We start from the raw sequence: 20,403 nt of genomic DNA on the forward strand, positions 1-20,403 counted from the left end.
TGTGTATCTGTACGGGCCCAGCGCGGTAGCCTAGTGGCTGAAGTCCTCGCCTTGAACGCGCCAGGATCCCCTATGGGCGCCGGTTCAAGTCCCGGCTGCTTCACTTCCCATCCAGCTCCCTGCCTGTGGCCTGGGAAAGCAGTGGAGGACGGCCCAAAGCCTTGGGACCCTGCAACCGCGTGTGGGAGACCCGGAAGAGGCTCCTGGCTCCTGATCAGCTTGGTTTCAGCTGCTGCAGCCATTTGGGGGAATAAACCAGAGGATGAAAGATCTTTCTGTAAATCTGCCTTTCAATAAAATAAATAAATATCAATGTATGCATGCATGAAAATGTCAGTGAATGTTTATATGCCCACCAGGGCCACAGGGGAAGGCCCCAGGGTCCGGGCCAACTCTGGGCACATCTGGGTTCAACACCCCTAACTGCCAGGTGGCTCCCTGGGCACCCCTGTCTCCTTGATTATTTTTTTCTTTTAAAGATTTATTTTTATTGCAAAGTCAGATATACAGAGAGGAGGAAAGACAAAGAAGAAGATCTTCTGTCATTCCCCAAGTGGCTGCAAAGGCCAGAGCTGTGCCGATCTGAAGCCAGGAGCCAGGAGCCTCTTCCGGGTCTCCCACGCAGGTGCCAGGGTCCCAAGGCTTTGGGCCGTCCTCCACTGCTTTCCCAGGCCACAGGCAGGGAGCTGGATGGGAAGTGGAGCAGTCAGGACTCGAACCGGCGCCCATAGGGGATCCCCGTGCGTTCAAGGCGAGACCTTCAGCCACCGAGCTGGGTCCTAATTATTATTATTTTGTTTTGTTTTGTTTTCTCAGTGTCAAACAGGGACTCAGGCCTTTGAGGCATGGGGCCTGCTCCTTGTTATCCTGACCTGGTTTTTTTCTCACGTTGATTACTGCGGGCCACAGGAGAGTCAAGAGGCCGTCCCCTCTCTGGGGCAGCTCAGGACCCTGCCATGCTGGTCAGCTAGCACCCAGGACACCTCAGTGGCTCCCCGGGTCGAGGGGTGATGGGTTGGGCACCTCCCAGGCAGTCAGCGGGCACACCTCAGGCCCGAGGGCGCCACCTTGGGGGCAGGGTGCAGAACGGTGAGCTTGCTCTCCTGCTGCCCCGGTGCCCAAGCCCTATGGGATACCCAGGGGGTCCCACGGAGAGATACACGCACGTGGCCGTGTACACGAGACAGGGCTTTATTGATTGGAAGGACTTCCTGCAAGGAGTGTGTGGACTCAGGACAGAGCCTGTTAGCACCATGGTAGGGGTGGTCTGGATGGTGGGGTGACCCCTGCCCCCTGCTTTCCTGCATGGGTGTGCTGGGGAGGGAGGGCGCGGGCAGGGGTCGGGGGCAGCTCAACGGAAACAGGTGTCAATTCCCGATGGGAGGGCACGACCTGCCCCGGTGCCCCAGGTCAGAGTGCAGACCCCGGTGCCCCACGTCAGAGTGCAGACCCCGGTGCCCCAGTAGCCACCCCTCACCCTCCACGCCCCACCCCCACTTCACAGTAAGCATTTCTGATCACGGGGTGGCGGTGTAGGGGGAACGCTGGCGCACCCAAAGGTGGGTGCAAAAAGGTGCTGCGGTGAACAGCTGAGCCTGCCTCGGCCCCACCCTGGACACTGGTGAAGCTCGGGGCCCTGCAGGGGAGTCCCAATAAATAATTTCCTCCACAGCCAGCTCCTCCACGGCCCCTGGGCCCCCTCCCCAACTCTGCCCGCCCTTGCCCAGCTCCCCCCTGCTGCAGGCTGGGACACCCAGGGGGCAGCTGGGGAGTCCCCCCAGCTGTGGCTCTGGGTGCCACGCACCCGTCTAGCGGCCCTGGCAGGTCTTGCAACACATCTGGCGGAAGTAGGCTCGGCTGCAGAACTGGAATTTGAGCACCAGGGGGCAGTAGGCCACCTTGTTCACGTCCTTGCACTCTGCCAGGGGGGAAGCGGAGAGAAGAGGGGGCAACAATGGGGTCTCCGTGCCCCCTCCGTGCCCCACAAGCCCTCAGATGTGGGGAGAGGTGGGGCATGGGCCAAGCCCACGGAAGCTTCTAGAAAGGTGACAGGTGTCTGCATCGCTCTGAATACAGGGACACTCAGTGCGGACGGGAAGGGGATATAGGTAGCCCTGGGTCCCCCTCCCATCACCCCGCTGGGACAATGGCCAGGACCCCCCCTGTACCCCCAGCCCTGGGTCCCCCTCCCCATCACCCCGCTGCGACAATGGTCAGGACCCCCCTCCCCGTGCCCCTAGCCCTGGGTCCCCCTCCCATCACCCCGCTGGGACAATGGCCAGGACCCCCCCTGTACCCCCAGCCCTGGGTCCCCCTCCCCATCACCCCGCTGGGACAATGGCCAGGACCCCCCATGCCCCCAGCCCTGGGTCCCCCTCCCATCACCCCGCTGGGACAATGGCCAGGACCCCCCCTGTACCCCCAGCCCTGGGTCCCCCTCCCCATCACCCCGCTGGGACAGTGGCCAGGACCCCCCCTGTACCCCCAGCCCTGGGTCCCCCTCCCCATCACCCCGCTGGGACAATGGTCAGGACCCCCCTCCCCGTGCCCCCAGCCCTGGGTCCCCCTCCCCATCACCCCGCTGGGACAGTGGTCAGGACCCCCCTGTGTCCCCAGCCCTGGGTCCCCCTCCCCATCACCCCGCTGGGACAATGGTCAGGACTCCCCACCTCATTCCCCCAGCCCTGGGTCCCCCTCCCCATCACCCCGCTGGGACAGTGGTCAGGACCCCCCATGCCCCCAGCCCTGGGTCCCCCTCCCCATCACCCCGCTGGGACAGTGGTCAGGACCCCCCTGTGTCCCCAGCCCTGGGTCCCCCTCCCCATCACCCCGCTGGGACAATGGTCAGGACCCCCCACCTCATTCCCCCAGCCCTGGGTCCCCCTCCCCATCACCCCGCTGGGACAATGGCCAGGACCCCCCCTGTACCCCCAGCCCTGGGTCCCCCTCCCCATCACCCCGCTGGGACAATGGTCAGGAGCCCCCATGCCCCCAGCCCTGGGTCCCCCTCCCCATCACCCCGCTGGGACAGTGGTCAGGACCCCCCATGCCCCCAGCCCTGGGTCCCCCTCCCCATCACCCCGCTGGGACAGTGGTCAGGACCCCCATGCCCCCAGCCCTGGGTCCCGCAGACCTTCAGGGCCGTCCCCCGGTGGTGGCGGGCTCTCACACTTGGCCTCGCATTGCTGTGTGGCAGGTGGCCGTATAGCCTCGGGGCACTCGTGGGAAGGCTGGCCGGTGTGGCTGCTGCAGTGCACGGAGCGTTGCTGCTGCCCGAAGCCGCACTGCGCCGAGCACTGGGGGGCATGAGGGTGTGGGTGGGCACAGGGCTGAGCTGCCCACGGGCGTTCTCCCTCGTCCCAACCCCATCCCATTTTACCTCCCCCCACTCGCCCGTCACCCAGCGGGCAGGTGGGCAGCGCCGCAAGTTGCAGCGCATGGTGGCCGGCGGCTTGGCGGTGGGCGGGCAGTGCGTGGGGGGCAATGTGGCCCGGTGGTCGGCGCTCTTACAGAGGACAACGCGATGGCGGAGGCCAGGCCCGCAGCTGGGGGTGCACTGTGGGAGGAGATGGTGGGAGGTGAGCAAGGAGGTGAGCCCCCAGCCATCCCTCCCTTATCCAGGTCACCCCAGGCCCTGGGCAGTCCTGCTCCTGTCCTGGTCACCCCAGGCCCTGGGCAGTCCCTCCCCTGTCCAGGTCACCCCAAGCCCTGGTTAGTCCCTCCCCTGTCCTGGTCACTCCAGGTCCTGGTCAGTCCCTCCCTTGCCCAGGACCTGCCACCCCTGCCATCTCTGGGGAGCGCAGCTGGCTGACCTCCGACCAGTCGAGGGCCACCCACTCGGGTGGGCACGCGGGTCCCTGGCAGGCCTCGAGCACCGGCGGGCGTGGCTGCGGGCAGGCGCTGTCGTCCAGCGCCTTCTCCTCGGCGGCGGACACGCGGCGCTGGCACACCACGGAGCGGCTGCGCACTCCTGCATCGCAGCTGCGGCTGCAGCGTGACCAGTTCCCCACGACCCAGCTGCAGGGGGCACGCGGGCCTGAGCGGGCAGAGCGGGCCGGACGGCCCCACAGCCCTTCCCACCCCACCACTGCCAGCACCCCAGGGTTCTTGGGGCCTGGGCACCATCCTCCGGTCCCATACTCCCGACACTGTGGGCCCCGGGACCCCCACTCTGCCCCCACTCTGCCCGGGCACTCCAGTGGACAGTGGGGGGGCCATCACCCGGACCCCGAGACCCCCACTCTGCCCCCACGCTGCCCGGACACTCCAGTGGACAGTGGGGGGCCATCACCCGGACCCCGAGACCCCCACTCTGCCCCCACGCTGCCCGGACACTCCAGTGGACAGTGGGGGGCCATCACCCGGACCCCGGGACCCCCACTCTGCCCGGGCACTCACTCCGGCGGGCAGGGCTCCGTGTTGCAGGCCCGCTGCCTCTTGGGCAGCTTGCTGTGGGCGCTGCAGTGGTGCGGGGCCACGGCCGAGCTGTCCAGCTGGTTGCGGCACTCCACGGCCTGCACCTGGCTGCCTGGGGGAGGGGAGGGCGCGCTCAGCCCCGCCCACCTGGCCGAGCCACGCCCACACAGAATAGTCCCCGCCCAAGCTCAGGCTCCACCCCCTAGTGCCCACCCAGGCCCCACCCACCGGCCCGACCCCGCCCACCCACTCAGTCACGCTCGCCAGCTCCGGCCCAGCCCTATCGCCCACCCCTCAGCCCCGCCCAGACACACCCACCACCTGGCCCCACCCCCAGCGCCCAAGGCCCCGCCCCAGCCCCGCCCCCAGCGCCCACAGGCCCCGCCCCCAGCGCCCACAGGCCCCGCCCTCACCGCCCGCGCACTGCGCCGAGCACTTGGTCCAGGGCGCGTAGTGCCAGGAATAGGGCGGCAGGGCGTCCCGGGAGATGGGCGCGTTGAAGCGGTAGCGCAGGGCGGGCAGCTCTGTCCGGGCTAGCACCTGCAGGGGGGCGGAGGGCCCAACGTCACTTCCTGCCTGAGGGGTTCCCCCCCCACCCGCTGCTCCCCCAGCCCCGCCGTTACCATGACGATGAGAGACGCGTTGATGGGTCCCAGGGCTTCCAGGCTCTGAGTGTGGCCGGGGCCCTGCCGCAGCTGAAAGGTGGTCCCCGCCAGCGGCAGGCGGTGAGGCTGGGGGGTCCCAGGCAGCCCCTCCAGCAGCAGGGATTCCTGGTCCCCCTTTAGGGCTGGGGCACAGAGGGCACGGCTCAGAACCCTGGGCTCGGCACCCTGCACCCCCATCCTCCTCCGACCATCACTGCTCACCCAGGTGGCTGAGGGACAGGTTCAGGTCCTGGATGAAGATGTGGACGGAGCCTTTGGGGATCCACACGACGTCCTCGTACCCTGGGCAGGGGCGCCCGCAGCTCAGCCCCTCGGCCCAGGCCCACCTCCCCCGTCCTCCCTGCCCTGTGTCCCCTCCTTGTACCCTGGGCAGGGGAGCCCGCAGCTCAGCCCTCGGCCCAGGCCCACCTCCCCTCTGTCCTCCCTGCCCTGCGTCCCCTCCTTGTACCCTGGGCAGGGGAGCCCGCAGCTCAGCCCTCGGCCCAGGCCCACCTCCCCTCTGTCCTCCCTGCCCTGCGTCCCCTCCTTGTACCCTGGGCAGGGGAGCCCGCAGCTCAGCCCTCGGCCCACCTCCCCTCTGTCCTCCCTGCCCTGTGTCCCCTCCTCGGGCAGGGGAGCCCGCAGGTCAGCCCCTCGGCCCACCTCCTCTCTGTCCTCCCTGCCCTGTGTCCCCTCCTTGTACCCTGGGCAGGGGAGCCCGCAGCTCAGCCCTCGGCCCACCTCCCCTCTGTCCTCCCTGCCCTGTGTCCCCTCCTCGGGCAGGGGAGCCCGCAGCTCAGCCCTCGGCCCACCTCCCCTGTCCTCCTGTCCCTGTGTGTCTGGCCAGGGTAGGGTCAGGGGTGGGGTCGGGATCATGGTGTGGTCGGGTCGGGGTTCCTGTGTGGGGTGGGGTGGGGTCAGGGTCGAGGTCCAGGGTCGGGGTCGGGGTCTGGGGTCAGGGTCTGTGGTGGGGTCGGGGTCGAGGTCTGGGGTCGGGGGTCAGGGTCTGTGTGGGGTGGGGTGGGGTCAGCGTCTGTGTGGGGTCGGGGTCGAGGCCCGGGGTCGGGTCGGGGGTCGGGGTCTGTGGTGGGGTCGAGGTCCGGGGTCGGGGGTCGGGGGTCGGGGTCTGTGGTGGGGTCGGGGTCGAGGCCCGGGGTCGGGGGTCAGGGTCTGTGTGGGGTCGGGGTCTGGGGCCGCTCACCGGCGCCCGGCGCGGCCGTGCTGAACACGCCCTCGATGGTCTCGCAGGCGCTGCCGTCGCCCCCGCACACGCGGCATTTGTCCTCGCGCAGGTCGGAGCCCAGGACCCGGTCACAGCCCACGTGCTGAGGGGAGGGCAAGATGGAGGCGCCTCAGCCCCGCCCAGGACACGCCCACGGCCACGCCCTAGAGCCTCTGGAGCCCGCCCCTCGCCAGCCACGCCCACCGCAGGCCCCACCCTGGAGCCACACCCATCCATGGTAATACCTGGGCCCCGCCCCTCCTCAACCACGCCCACTGCGGGCCTGGTCCTGAAGCCACACCCATCCATGGTCATACCTGCCCCCGCCCCTCGTCGGCCCCGCCCATGGTCACGCCCCAGAGGGGCCTCTTGCCAGCCACGCCCACCGCGGGCCCCACCCCTGGCCCACCCCCAGAAGCCCCGCCCTTGCCGGCCCCGCCCTGAGCCCCACCCTGGAGCCACACCCATCCATGGTCATACCTGAGCCCCGCCCCTCGCCGCCCCCCGCCCACGGTCACGCCCCCAGAGCCCCTCCTAAAGCCGGCCCCGCCCTTAACCCCGCCCATGGTCACGCCCATCACAGGATCCCACCTAGGCCCCGCCCCCGGAAGCCCCTCCCAGGCCCCGCCCCGGAAGCCCCTGCCCCGGCACCTTGCATTCGCCGCTCACGCAGATGTCCACCGTGTCCGGTCGGCAGGGCGTCCCGTCCACCACGGCCGCTGCCCTCTCCGTGTAGAAGTTGAAGCCTTCTGCGAGGCACGTGAGCGAGCAGGCCTTCACGCCCCCTGTAGAGGGTGGGAGCACGGCCTGTCAGACCCCCAGGGGTATGGCAGTGGGGACAGCTCCAGGGGCAGCGGGGACCCCGGCTCCAGGGGCAGTGGGGACCCCAACCCCAGGGGCAGTGGGGATCCCAGTTCCAGGGGCAGTGGGGACCCCAACCCCAGGGGCAGTGGGGACCCCAACCCCAGGGGCAGCAGGGATCCCAGTTCCAGGGGCAGCAGGGATCCCAGTTCCAGGGGCAGCAGGGACCCCAACCCCAGGGGCAGTGGGGACTCCAGGGGCCGTGGGGACCCCAACCCCAGGGGCAGTGGGGACAGCTCTAGGGGCCGTGGGAACTCCAACCCCAGGGGCAGTGGGGACTCCAGGGGCAGTGGGGACCCCAACCCCAGGGGCAGTGAGGACCCCAGCTCCAACAGTGGCAGTGGGCACCCCAGCTCCAGGGGCAATGGGGACCCCAGCTCCAGTGGCTGTGGGGACCCCAGCTCCATTGGAGACCCCAGTTCCCCGCCGGCTCACCCCCTCGGTAGGTCTTCCATGTGTAGAATTTCCCACGGAAAGGGATGCTGTCAAACTCGGAGCACTGCATTTCCCGGAAATCCTGGGAGCCCGGGGGACAGTCCTGGGGTGTGGGGGGGGGGTGGCAGCAGGGAGAGAGAGCAGATAGGTCATGCTTGGCAGGGTGGCCTGGGTTGGGGGGGGCTGGGGCCGTGTCTGCGTGAGGCTGTGGTGGTGGTCCAGGAGGAGACTAGCCTGCCGATCACCCGGGCCAGGTGTCCCGGGTGCACCTGCGTGGAGCCAGGTCACAGAGCAGAGGCCAGGGGCCAGCCACGCAGGACGCCTGGGCTACTGGGACAGGCAGGTGCCAGATCCTCTGTTAGTGTGTGGGGGTCCGTGGATCTCCCAGGGTGTGTGTGGCCAGCCCTTCCACGCTTAGTGGAGCTGTGTATAACTCCTGTGTATACCCCAGACCCAGTCACTGGGGGTGCAGGCAGCTGTGAGGGCAGGTCTGCGGAGGGTTCTAGAGAGAGGGTGGGAGCCCCTCCTAGCAAGGTGAGACTCCCCCCCAGTAACCCACCCAGGCCCTCTGGGCAGATGGAGAGCTGGGGGCCCTGCAGGTGGCTGAAGATGGGGTGCAGGATCTTGGGGGACACTCACTTCAGTATTGCAAGAGCGATACCGTCTCCTCTCACCCAGGCAGTACTTGCCCCCGATGGTTGGCCTGGAAAGATTGGGGTGGTGGTGGGGTCACAGGAGATAGGTTGTGGGGGAGCACCTAGGGCAGGGGATGGGGGGGAGCCTCCTTGACCCCCCGCCCCGGGGAGGAGGTGCGGAGGGCTGACCTGGGACTGTCACAGTGACGGCTGGAAGAGGAGACGCCACCGCCGCAAGTCCGGCTGCAGTCGCCCCAGGGGGTCCACGGACCCCAGGCCCCGTCCACGCCCTCTGGCCGCGACCCGAAAGGGACGCACACCCGCTTGTAGCACCACTGTGAATGGGGAAGTGGTGGTGGTGGTGGTGGGGTCACAGATTCTCTTTAGAAAACAGGGAACCCCGGCCGCGACTTGGAGACCCCAGCCAGGGCTAGGAGGGTGGAAGGAAGAACTAGGGGATGGATGGAAGAACTGGACAGGATGGGATGTGAGCGGGCTGGAGGAGTGGCTTAAGCGAGAAGCTAGAGAGCTGGGCAAGGCGTGGCCGGAGTGGACACGGGGAGGGCAGAGGTACTTACTCCCTTGTCGATGGTGTGCGTCTGGCACAGCGTGCCCTCGGCGGCAGGGATGCTGTTGGTGATGCACCTGTTACTTTTGCTCAGACACCACAGCTCGCTGCACACCTCCTGCGGGCCGAGATGCCCGCTCAAGCTCGACCCCTGCCCTCCCTCCCTCCCTGGGGCAGCCCCACCGGTGCGTTCACTGCAGGGGGAGCTGGAGCTGGTTGCCCAGCAATACTGTCCTGGGGCTCCTCTTGGCAGGGCAGGGCAGGGCAGAGCAGGGCAGTGGGGTGGGGGTGGGGCTAGGATGCCAAGTGCCATGGGCTCAGCCCTGGCTATTGTGGGCGGTGGAGGGGCGGTTTCCCTCCCTGGCTGACAGCAGGAAGTCAGTACATCTTGAACTTCCTGGGATACTTGGGAGAAGCAGGAGGAGGTTTGGGCATTTAAGCGCCCCCACCCCCGACTCCAGGCAAGAGTTGGGGAGAGGTCAGAAGGCTTAGAGTCCACCCCCCAGTGAGCCCTGCGGCCAGCCGGGGACACCAAGCCATCTTAGCAAGCTTGAAATAAACGAATCCCTGTCCGTTCCCTACACCTTATCCTAGGCGGGAACTTGAGCTGAAAACTGCCCAAGAAAGAGGCCTCTTCCCCCCCGACCCCAGCTCAGCCCTCAAACCACGACGAGTCTGCAATTCCAAGAGCCTTTGCTTGTCCCCATATACCAGTGGCCCTGCCCTGCCCCCTCCCCAGAGGTCTACCCCTCCACGCACCGCACCCCCACGGGTCTGGGTACCCCATGGGTCCCGCGCTCTCCACCACCCTCACTCTCACGGGCTGGGGGGTGCCCTGTGTGCCCCCATCCCCTCCTCGGATCTCCTCCCTCTCCAATACCCAAACGAGTAGGGTTACGGTGGGTTGCCCCTGCGCTCCCCCGCCGCCCTCTCCCTCTTCACCACCGCCCCTATGCACCCCCATAGTCCAGGGAGGGGGTGCCCCGTGTGTCCCCGGCCCCCCCTCCCAGGAAGGAAAGCAGGAAGGCTCGCTCTACCCCGTATTTACACTGACGCGATTTGACGCCATGCTGGAACCGGCACTGCTCGTCGGCGTCATAGGCCTGGCCGGGCGCCACCGTCGGGTACACAAACTCCTGTCTGGGAGGTCGGTTGTTGAGGCAGAGCCCCAGGCCCGAGCTGTGGAGGGACACCAAAGCCCCGTCAAGGACCTCAGGGCCCCAGGCTCCTTGGCCCATCATCCTCCACGGGGTGGGATGGAGGCAGGGGTGGCGGTGCCAAGGAGGGGAGCCTCCTCACTCCAGAAAGCTGGTGATATAATCACGGCTGCAAGAAGACCACACGAACGGGTTGGTCTTCATGGTGATGTGCGCAGCCATGAGCTTGGCTGGGTCCTGGCCGCGGGCCCCGCAGCTGTTTCCTACCCCGTCGTGGTTCATGCCGAATCTGGAGGGATGGAGGGAGGCTGGGGGTGTGTAGGTCAGCTCCCCTTTTCCCCAGGCTTCTCCAGCCCACCCTGCCCAGCCCTGGCCTCTCCAGCCCGCCCCTGCCCAGCCCTGGCCTCTCCAGCCCGCCCTGCCCAGCCCTGGCCTCTCCAGCCCGCCCTGCCCAGCCCTGGCCTCTCCAGCCCGCCCTGCCCAGCCCTGGCCTCTCCAGCCCGCCCTGCCCAGCCCTGGCCTCTCCAGCCCGCCCCTGCCCAGCCCTGGCCTCTCCAGCCCGCCCCTGCCCAGCCCTGGCCTCTCCAGCCCGCCCTGCCCAGCCCTGGCCTCTCCAGCCCGCCCTGCCCAGCCCTGGCCTCTCCAGCCCGCCCTGCCCAGCCCTGGCCTCTCCAGCCCGCCCTGCCCAGCCCTGGCCTCTCCAGCCCACCCTGCCCAGCCATGGCCTCTCCAGCCCACCCTGCCCAGCCCTGGCCTCTCCAGCCTACCCTGCCCAGCCCTGGCCTCTCCAGCCCGCCCCTGCCCAGCTGTGACCCCTGGGGCTCACGTGTGCCCGATCTCATGGGCGATGGTGAAGGCCGTGGCCAGCCCGATGTCCTCGTTGATGCTACAACTTCTCTCTCGCTCACACATCCCGCCCACGGGGGCCAGGCCTGGGCAACAGGGGCGCATCACCATGGGGTTGGCTCTGCTTCCCCTCCTCCCTTCTCCGCCCGTCCAACCTCCTGGGGTACGCGAGGGGGGGACAGGGCTCGGGTACCTAGCGTGCCACAGGGCTTGTTCTTATAGATGCAGATGTCATATCTGGGGGGGTGGGGAGAGAGAGAGAGAGAGAGAGAGAGCGAGAGAGAGAGAGAGAGAGAGAGAGAGAGAGAGATGGGCCGTGAGGGGCCTGGGCCGTGGAACCCAGCTTTGGTGCTTTGTGCCACTCCCCTACCCCTGGCCAGCTTTTGGGGGGGGGGTCTTAAGTGGTGGTCCACTAGCGAGTCACTGATGGAATGCCCGGATGCATGGGAAGGCAAGTGAGTGGCCTGCGCTCCCCTCCTGTCCTCTCCCACCAGCAGCCACGCGCCCCCAGTGCTCGGCGTCATGAGCCCCTCACCGCGTAATGAGCACGGCGGTGTCGTGATTGGCCACGCCGTTCTCCGGGATGGCGTTGCCATGGCCGCTGCGGTCCACGATGGATTTCTGCCACTTACAGAAGCTGTCCAGGGACTTGCCGGCGTGGTGGGTGATCTCCAGGGTGGGCTGAAGGGATGGGCGGAGTGAGGTGTGTGGGGTGGAGGGGCGGGGAGTGGTGGCAGAGGGGCAGGGGTTAGGGAGGGGCGTCCCTTGACGCGCACCTGGTCCTCCGTGAGCAAGATGAGGCGCGTGACCAGAATGTTAATGCTGATCCCCAGACTCGAGTCCTGGAAAAGTTTGGCAACCTGACCTCCAAGAAACAAGAGAGACCAAGTCTTAAGAGGAGCCCAGAGCGGAGGGCAAAGGGCAGCGGCGGCTGCCAGCAGCACGGACAGAGCGCTCAGAAGAACCTCTGCCCGTGACATCGTCATCCCGTAGGGGTTTGCCGGTTCGAGTCCCGGCTGCCCCACTTCCCATCTGGCTCCCTGTGGATGCACCCGGGAACTTAGTCCCTGCCGTTCATACGGAACACCCTGACGGAGTTCCTGGCTGCTGCCTTTCTCTCTGTAACTCTTTCCAACAAATACATTTTTTAAAAAAAAAGATCTATTTATTTTTATTGGAAATTCAGATATACAGAGAGGAGGAGAGACAGAGAGGAAGATCTTCTGTCCGATGATTCACTCCCCAAGTGAGCGCAACGGCCGATGCTATGCCGATCCTAAGCCAGGAGCCTCTTCCGGGTCTCCCACGTGGGTGCAGGGTCCCAAGGCTTTGGGCCGTCCTCCACTGCTTTCCCAGGCCACAAGCAGGGAGCTGGATGGGAAGCGGAGCTGCCGGGATTAGAACTGGCGCCCCTAGGGGATCCTGGCGGCGTGTTCAGGGCAAGGACCCCAGCTGCTAGGCCATGGTGCCGGGCCCAACAAATACATTTTTAAAAGATGTATTTATTTTCATTGGAAAGGTAGAGTTACAGAAAGGAGAGAAAGAACTTTCATCCTCTGATTCATTCCCCAAATGGCTGTAAGGGCTCACGCTGAGCCCATCCGCAGCCAGGAGCCTCTTCCGGGTCTCCCACGAGGGAGCAGGGTCCTAAGGCTTTGGGCCGTCCTCGACTGCTTTCCTCAGCATACCCCTCTGTGAAATGGCACCCGCTTGGCAAGGTCAAAGTGGGTTAGGCAAGCAAAGACACACACAAGAGCTGGGTTTTGCGTGAACTTTGTGGGTACTCGCCCCTATGCCTTGTCCCCCCCCATCATGGCTGCCTGCAGATTCTCTCCTTCTGCCCTCCCACCTTGTGTTGTCCCGGGGTGGGGTGGGGGGGACACCCGAGGGCAGCGGGGCAGCATGCCCAGGGAGGGGGGGGCACTTACAATGCTCATGATGGCCAGCACGTACTGCTCCACGTCGCGACGCCCGTGGTAGGCCACCATCATCCTGTCGGCCACCACCAGCGTCTCCACGTAGCGTTCCCGGCTCACGGAGCGTTTCAGACCCGGCTGGCCTCTCTCCGTCTCGTTCCCCGGGGGCCGGGCGGGCGGTGGCTTCAGGCTGCGCAGCCACCAAGGCCGCCCCTTCCACGGCTTCTCGTCTGCGGGAGCCAGCAGAGCAACGTGCGGTGGTGACACAGCAGCCAGAACACCCCAGCCTGGCTCTTCCCATACCCCTTGGCCCCCAAGGATGGCTCCTGGCCCTCACAATACCCACTCCTATCGTCCCTAACAACCCGACTCACACCTCGCCTGCCACACAGGTGGCCAGATCACTGGCTCCAGCTCCAGGGCATCCCGGCATCCCAGAAGCCGGCTGCCCAGAGGCCCGCTGCCCGGACGCTCGGGCTGGCTGCAGGGTGATTCTGTCGGGTGGCTGGCCAAGGTATCCCCACGGCTTCCTGCTCTAGCGTATGAACTTGTAGTGACCAGGCGACCACAGGTCCCTGGGGTTTGGCTGAGCGCCTGCGTGCTGAGGAATGACTTGTGCTGGGACTGGCACCCGTCGCGCCTTCTCCGCTGTGTGCCTGGGTACCAGCTTTCTGATCGAGGCACTGCCCACTTTCGGCCACCTACACGCCAGTATCATCCAGTTCCCGCAGATAGGACTGGTGGCGGTCAGACATGAGACCACACAAAATTCACGGGGCTGCGGTGGGGGAACGGCGTTGTGGCACAGAGGGTCAAGCTGCCGCCTGCAGGGCCGTAACCTCCTCTGAGCACCGGTTCAAGTCCCGGCTGCTCCTTTTTTGATCTAGCTCTCTGTTAACGCACCTGGGGAAGCAGGTTATAGTCTGGCCCATCCTCGGTCACGGCAGTGGATGAAAGCTCTCTCTCTCTCTCTCTCTGCCTTCCCCCACTCTCTAATTCTGCCTTTCAGATAGATAAATTTCCAAAAACAAAAACAAAAACAAAAACCCAGAAAGTGTTCATGGGAAGTGAATGCAGAGAGAAATTTATATTGGTGCAAAAAAAAAAAAATATTTTGAAATCCATGCATGCCTAGGAGGCTCCAAAAATCTTATGAAAAATGTGCACTATGAAAAAAATGAGGCTATTAAAAAAACCCGACTTACTACATTTATTTTAAATTTAATTTAATTAAACTACATTTATTTATTTTACTACACACAGATGGATCTTGGATCTGTTGGCTTACTCCCCAAATGTCATCTGTACCAGCTGGGGTCGGGCCAGGCTGAAGCCAGGAGCCCGGAACTCCATCTGGGTCTCCTACATGGGTGGCAGGGGACTCAGCCACCTGCTACCTCCCAGGGTATCATCAATCGGATGCTGGCGTCCGGAGGCAGAGACTGGCTGCTCCAAGCTCACTCCTAAAATTCCCTTTTCTCATGAACTTCCAGAAGCATCTCCCACCTCTGCTGACATCACACTCGGAGCCTTTGTCCCCCCTCCCTGGCCCTCACGCTGGCTCTGTTACCACAGCACTGCTCTGGGGGGAACAACGGGTGGTCCAGCATTCCTGCTCACTCCTGGCCCTGCACAGTGAACCGGGTGTGGGATGCAACCACTGCCTCCCTCCTAAGATGCCAGACACACAATGGTTTTCCCCTGGAACTGCTGTAAGCAGCCTGTGTACCTGCCTGGCTGTCCCACCCATCCCCGGGGGCTGGCTGGCTGCCTCCCTCCCGACTAATCCCATTGGCCTGGCAGGTGGCTGCACTGCCAGGATGAGTCTCCCTCTCAACCCTGACACCTGCCTCCCGTCCATACCTCTCACTCCACAGGCCGTGTCCAGGTGGGGGTGGCGCAGGGAGGAACGCTTGTATACCACGTGGGGGCCGCTTTCCTCGGGGCTCCGGGGGCCCTTGATCCCGCCCTGCAGGGGCTCAATCAGATATTCTTCTTCATCTGCCACGATCAGGCCATGCTGGGGAATAAGTGGTGGTGGTGGTAATGAGGGGGCAGTGACAGACAGCTGGGAGCAAGCTGCTCTGCCCTTGGGACGGGGGGAGGGGTCTCTTACTGGGCTCACAGTACCTTCCCCTTTGCCATTTTCTTCTTATTCTGTTTGGCTACAATTACCGCTCTGAGCACCCGCAAGCACAGATAAGCCCCCCCAAGGATCTGTCCCACTGTATTAGTCACCCCCCTCTGACCCATCTGTCTGACTCTCTTCCCCACCTTCCTGCGTTTCCCAGAATCTTCAGCTTACCAGGCCCCCACAGGTACTGATGGCCACGTGGGAGCTGCCAGCCTGCCCCTGCAGGTGTCCAGCGTAGAGGCAGTGAGGCCTGGCAGCCCTCTGCCAGGCCAGGCCCTCCCGTGTCCAGTACTCCACGGAGACGTGCCCCGCCAGCAGGTGGGGGCTGTGGGTCAGGTTCAGCAGGAAGTGGGTGCCGGCTGAGGACACCTTGTAGAAGAGGCGGGCCTCAGCTGTGGTCCCGGTACCTCGCCGTCGCCTCCGGGAGGGTGCAGGCGGTGAGAAGGCCAGCAGTGCCCCGTTGTGGTCCACTCGGGTAGGGAAGGCGATTTCATAGCTTCCCAGACTGGACAGGAACTCACCTGTGCCAGGAGACGGGGCGGGGGGGAGGGGGCAAAGGGGTGGGCTGTGATGCCAGTCTTGGTAACCTCTGACCTCCACGGACTCGGATGCAGGCTGGGGAGCTTTTTTCTCTTGCTTCCCCGCTCATTGCCTCCCAGCCCAGCCCATCCTTTCCATCCCTCCACCACTGCCCCTCTCATTCCGCTGCAACTCCTTGCCCCTTACCTTGAGACCGGAAGGCATGTGTGACCTGGAGCGTGAGGCCCAGCCCCAGGGCGAGGGCCCAGCGGAAGAACTGGCAGGCAGAAGGCATGGCAGCTGCGTGTCCACATGTCTCTCCCCAGCCCCGGCTGCCGGCAGCCTTCACAGCACTGCCTTCCCTCCCGGGTTCACAGCCTGGACAGCCTCATCACTGGACACCTGGGAGAAGCAGGGAGGGTGGAGGCCCCGCCCAGGAGGGCGTGGCTCAGGTGGAGGCCCCGCCCAGGGGGAGTGGCTCAGGTGAGGGCAGCCCTGGCTCCCCGGGCCACCTGCTTGGGCCTGGAGGCCACAGGAGGTGCAGTGGGGCACTGGGGAGGGTCATTCACTGGCCACCAAGGGCAGTCCTGGCTGCCCGGGCCACCTGCTCGGGCCTGGAGGCCACAGGAGGTGCAGTGGGGCGCTGGGGAGGGTCATTCACGGCCACCAAGGGCAGTCCTGGCTGCCCGGGCCACCTGCTCGGGCCTGGAGGCCACGGGAGGTGCAGGGGGGTGCTGGGGAGGGTGGGGGTGGCTCCTCCCGGCTAGGCTGGTCTACTTCTCTCCGGAGCCTCTGCTGCCACCACCGCCACCACCACTCCCGGCCGCCTGCCTGGAGCCAAACCTTCCCAACTCTGCGGCCCGCCCTTTCCCTGTTTGCTTTGCAGCCGGGCCAAGTCTCCCAAGTTTATCCCCAAACAGGGCAGTGTGGGCTGTAGGCAAGGGTGTTCTCCAAGCTGCTGCGGCCTGGGAAGCGACCCCTCTCTTCTTCCTTCCATGCCTCCCCCACGCCCACCCCCCAACACGCGAACTATTTCTGGGACTCCCTGTTTCACCGGCCATTGATGGGAGGGGGGAGTCACCCCCAGATGTTTTCGACTCTATTATTGCTAGAAGTCTTACCTTTGGGGAGGCGGGGCAGGGCTCGGTGGATGCTGAGGTGCCAGACTCCCTGAGCGGATCCTTCCCGCAGCCGCCTACTGCCGGTGTGGCTCCTTGTGCCTCAGTTTCCCTTGGTGTAGGGCCTGGGCAGAGAGGAGGGGGGCAGAAAGGAGGAGCTGGGGTGGTCTCCTTGCAGGTCAAGTTGGCAGTGCAAGCACCCCGCAGGCTCTGGCTGGCCTGTCCTCGGAGGCTCTCGCAACTCCTGAGCACAAACACCCCACTTCAAATCCCCCATCCTGCACCCCTGGCTCTGGCGGGGGCTGGGGGTGTGCAAGGACGTGGTATGGGGAGGTGGGTGGAGGTTACTGGGCTGGCGTGCGTGGGTGCCTGGCTTACAGGAGTCTGTCGGCGACAGGACAGGGGAAGAGGGGGGTCTGGGGTTCGGGTTGGGACAGTGACCCAACGGGCAGGGCAAGGGGACCCCACAAAGGAGTAGCTGGGTGTGGGAGGAGTAGCAGGGGAGGAGTAAGAGGGACCGGAGCTGGAGGGCTACAGGGACTGAGTGTGCCTGCATGTGTGATGTCTGTGTGTGCATCCATGTGCCTGCCAAGCACACACATGTATCTGTGTGCCACGCATGTCCCGATGTATGGGATATAAGTGTTTCTACACACATATGTTTTCACGTGTGTCTCTGTGTTTTGAACACACCCACGTCCCTGTATATACACATATGTGCACAGATATGTTATGTCAATATATCTGGGCACACATGTGCACACACATGTATGCTATACACGCACACACGTGCCCAAGAGGCTGGGCATATATGGGGCACATGTGTGGTCATATATGTACCTTGATATGTACTGTATACACACGTGTCTTATGTCTCCACGTGAGGAAACACGTGTGTGTGTCCGTGTGTGTCTGCCAACGGGTGTGTACAGGGGGTGCGGTGCTGGGCCACTGTCCCCAGCTGCTCCTGCCACAGGGTGCCCGCCTGGGAGGGGAAGGAAATGCCTTAGAGAGGCTGAGGCTGTATCCGACCCCGGGATGCTGGGCGGACCCCAGCTGCACACCCACACCCAGACTGCCTGCCTGCACGGGGGGCACCCGGGGTGCAGCCCGCCCGGGTCTGCCCAGGTCCAGGTCTCCTCTTGCCTGGGGCTGCACATCTGGCCCGGTGGGCAGGTGGGCAGGCGGGCAGGTGGAGCAGACAAAGGGTTAGCTGCTGCCTGCCGAGAAGGGCCCCTTGACCCCTGCGTTCTCCGCCCGCTCTCCCTAGCTCCTAGCCCAACCCGCAGCCAGCAGCAGGCAGCCAGCGGCCAGGAGCCAGCAGCCAGCCGCTAATTAGAGGCCTGGGCTGCGGTCACTGGCGAGACAGACCCAGGGATGGGTGACCGCGGTGTCTGTGGCCGAGTGACCTCTCCGGGGAAGTGGGTGGTGCCATCCAGCCTAGTCACACTGAGTCCAACCAGACAGCTCATACACAAACACACACAGTGCAGACACACAGTGCACAGACAGTGCACACACACAGTGCACACACAGTGCACAGACAGTACACAGACACAGTGCACACACGTGCACACACACAATACACACACACAGTACAGACACAGTGCACACACACAGTGCACACACACAGTGCACACACACAGTGCACACACACAGTGCACACACACAGTGCACACACACAGTGCACACACACACAGTGCACAGACACAGTGCACACACACACAGTGCACACACACAGTGCACACACGTGCACACACACAGTGCACACACACAGTGCACACACAGTGCACAGACAGTACACAGACACAGTGCACACACAGTGCAGAGACACAGTGCACACACGTGCACACACACAGTGCACACAGTGCACACACAGTGCAGAGACACAGTGCACACACGTGCACACACACAGTGCACACACAGTGCACACACACAGTACACACACACAGTACAGACACACAGTACACAGTGCACACACAGTGCACACACACAGTGCACACACACAGTGCACACACAGTGCACAGACACACAGTGCACACACACAGTGCACACACACAGTGCACACACACACAGTGCACACACACAGTGCACACACACAGTGCACAGGCACAGTGCACACACACAGTGCACACACACAGTGCACACACACAGTGCACACACACAGTGCACAGACACAGTGCACACACACAGTGCACCCACACACAGTGCACGCACACAGTGCACACACACACAGTGCACACACACAGTGCACACACACAGTGCACACACACAGTGCACAGACACACACAGTGCACAGACACACACAGTGCACAGACACACACAGTGCACACACACAGTGCACACACGTGCACACACAGTGCACACACACAGTGCACACACAGTGCACACACAGTGCACAGACACACAGTGCACACACAGTACACAGACACACACAGTGCACAGACACAGTGCACACACACAGTGCACACACAGTGCACAGACAGTGCACAGACACACAGTGCACACACAGTACACAGACACACACAGTGCAGAGACACAGTGCACACACACAGTGCACACACAGCGCACACACAGTGCAGAGACAAACACACAGTGCACACACACAGTGCACAGACACACAGTGCACAGACACAGTGCACACACACAGTGCACAGTACACACTCAGTGCCTACACAGTCACAAATGAGGAAACAGTCACACCGCACACACACACCTCCCGAGTCACAAATGGTCACACAGACAGAGACGCAGACACAGGTGGGGACACAGTCAGGACACTGACACAGACACAGCGACAGTGTGCAGGGCCACACACGGGGCACACGAGACACGCAGGGCACGCACGAGACGCACGGACATACAGAGACACACACAGAGCCGGAGACACACTCAATGCACATACAGATGTTGTACACAGACACACGTAAAGCTACACACATCACACACGGACACACACCTCCTCTGGCCTCAGTGAGTACACACAGAGAGACAAGGAACGCACAAACACCCCCTCGCTGTGTGTATACCCACGGACCCGCTCACAAGACCCCAGGCCTGCATTCAGACACACGCACCCTGAATACGGACAGCACTGGGCGGCCCTGCAGGCCTACAGGCAGACACGTAGGCAGTGGGCGGCCTGCAGCTGGGCGCCCCCCGCCCCCCCAGCCCCCGGCAGACACAAGGCTCCAGAACTATGAACTCGCAGGCCTACTCCCTGCCCCGCGTGCACACACCGCAGACACGCACACGCACACACACCAGGCCGTACGCCCTCGGGGACATCCACACGATGCACGGCTGGGCAGCCACACACAGTCCAGCATCAGCCTCGCCGTCGGCCCCCCGCGCACCCGCACCCGCACCCGCTACCTGCGCCTCCGCCGCCGCCGAGGGGTCCTCCAGTGAGTCGTGGCCGCCGCCGCCGCCGTCTCGCCGCCCCGCGCGCGCAGGAAGGGAGGGAGCGAGCGCGCGCGGCGGCGTGGCCGGGGGAGGGGGCGCCGGGAAGGCACTTCCTGAGCCGCCTGCCAGGGTTATAAAAAACAACACACACACACACACACACACACACGCACGCACGCACGCACGCACACCCGCCGGTCGGCTAGCCGGACTGGGCCGCGCACTGGACCCCAGCCAGGGGGACCCGGGAACTCCGGGATGGGCGCCCCCATGGCAGGGGGAGGGCGCGGGGGAGCTGGGGAGGAGGAAGGCGAGGTGGAGGAGGGGGAGGAGGGGGATGATGGGCGGGAGCTGGGAGGAGGGGAGGAAGAGGAGGGGAGGAAGGGGAGGAGGTGGGAGAGCGGGCAGGCACGTTGGGTGGGCTCCTTGTCCACACGCCCCCCCCCCCCGACACACACACACCCCGCGGGAGGAGCGACGGGGTGGCCGGATGGGGGCGGGGAGGGGAGCACCCCCTTGCCTGCTCC

General features: G+C 64.6%; 1 protein-coding gene across 3 annotated transcripts; it reads right to left on the reverse strand.

The window, feature by feature from the left end:
• Window positions 1–1,475: 1,475 nt before the first annotated feature.
• Window positions 1,476–19,889, reverse strand: ADAMTS10 (ADAM metallopeptidase with thrombospondin type 1 motif 10). Of its 3 annotated transcripts, XM_040990402.1 has the most exons (26): window positions 19,847–19,889; window positions 16,475–16,596; window positions 15,561–15,755; window positions 15,006–15,355; window positions 14,564–14,720; window positions 12,713–12,930; window positions 11,561–11,644; window positions 11,320–11,465; window positions 10,978–11,021; window positions 10,765–10,870; window positions 10,081–10,227; window positions 9,819–9,960; window positions 8,792–8,899; window positions 8,403–8,548; window positions 8,218–8,281; window positions 7,579–7,681; window positions 6,934–7,067; window positions 6,262–6,385; window positions 5,283–5,363; window positions 5,040–5,203; window positions 4,830–4,956; window positions 4,399–4,528; window positions 3,813–4,017; window positions 3,380–3,556; window positions 3,134–3,296; window positions 1,476–1,918 (listed from the first exon to the last, which is right to left on the reverse strand). In XM_040990402.1, the coding sequence occupies exons 3-26, from the start codon at window positions 15,646–15,648 to the stop codon at window positions 1,809–1,811; spliced, it is 3,318 nt and encodes a 1,105-aa protein (XP_040846336.1). In that variant the 5' UTR covers window positions 15,649–15,755; window positions 16,475–16,596; window positions 19,847–19,889; the 3' UTR covers window positions 1,476–1,808. The 3 variants fall into 3 exon arrangements, with proteins under 3 accessions (XP_040846336.1, XP_040846338.1, XP_040846337.1); XM_040990404.1 differs by lacking the exons at window positions 10,081–10,227; window positions 10,765–10,870; window positions 10,978–11,021; ... (6 more) ...; window positions 16,475–16,596; window positions 19,847–19,889 and having other exon boundaries at window positions 9,836–9,960; XM_040990403.1 differs by lacking the exons at window positions 10,081–10,227; window positions 10,765–10,870; window positions 10,978–11,021; ... (6 more) ...; window positions 16,475–16,596; window positions 19,847–19,889 and having other exon boundaries at window positions 9,830–9,960.
• Window positions 19,890–20,403: the final 514 nt, after the last annotated feature.

Source organism: Ochotona curzoniae, unplaced genomic scaffold (genome assembly GCF_017591425.1).
Source record: "Ochotona curzoniae isolate NIBS_2020 unplaced genomic scaffold, NIBS_Ocur_1.0 contig_605, whole genome shotgun sequence".
Classification (NCBI taxonomy): domain Eukaryota; kingdom Metazoa; phylum Chordata; class Mammalia; order Lagomorpha; family Ochotonidae; genus Ochotona; species Ochotona curzoniae.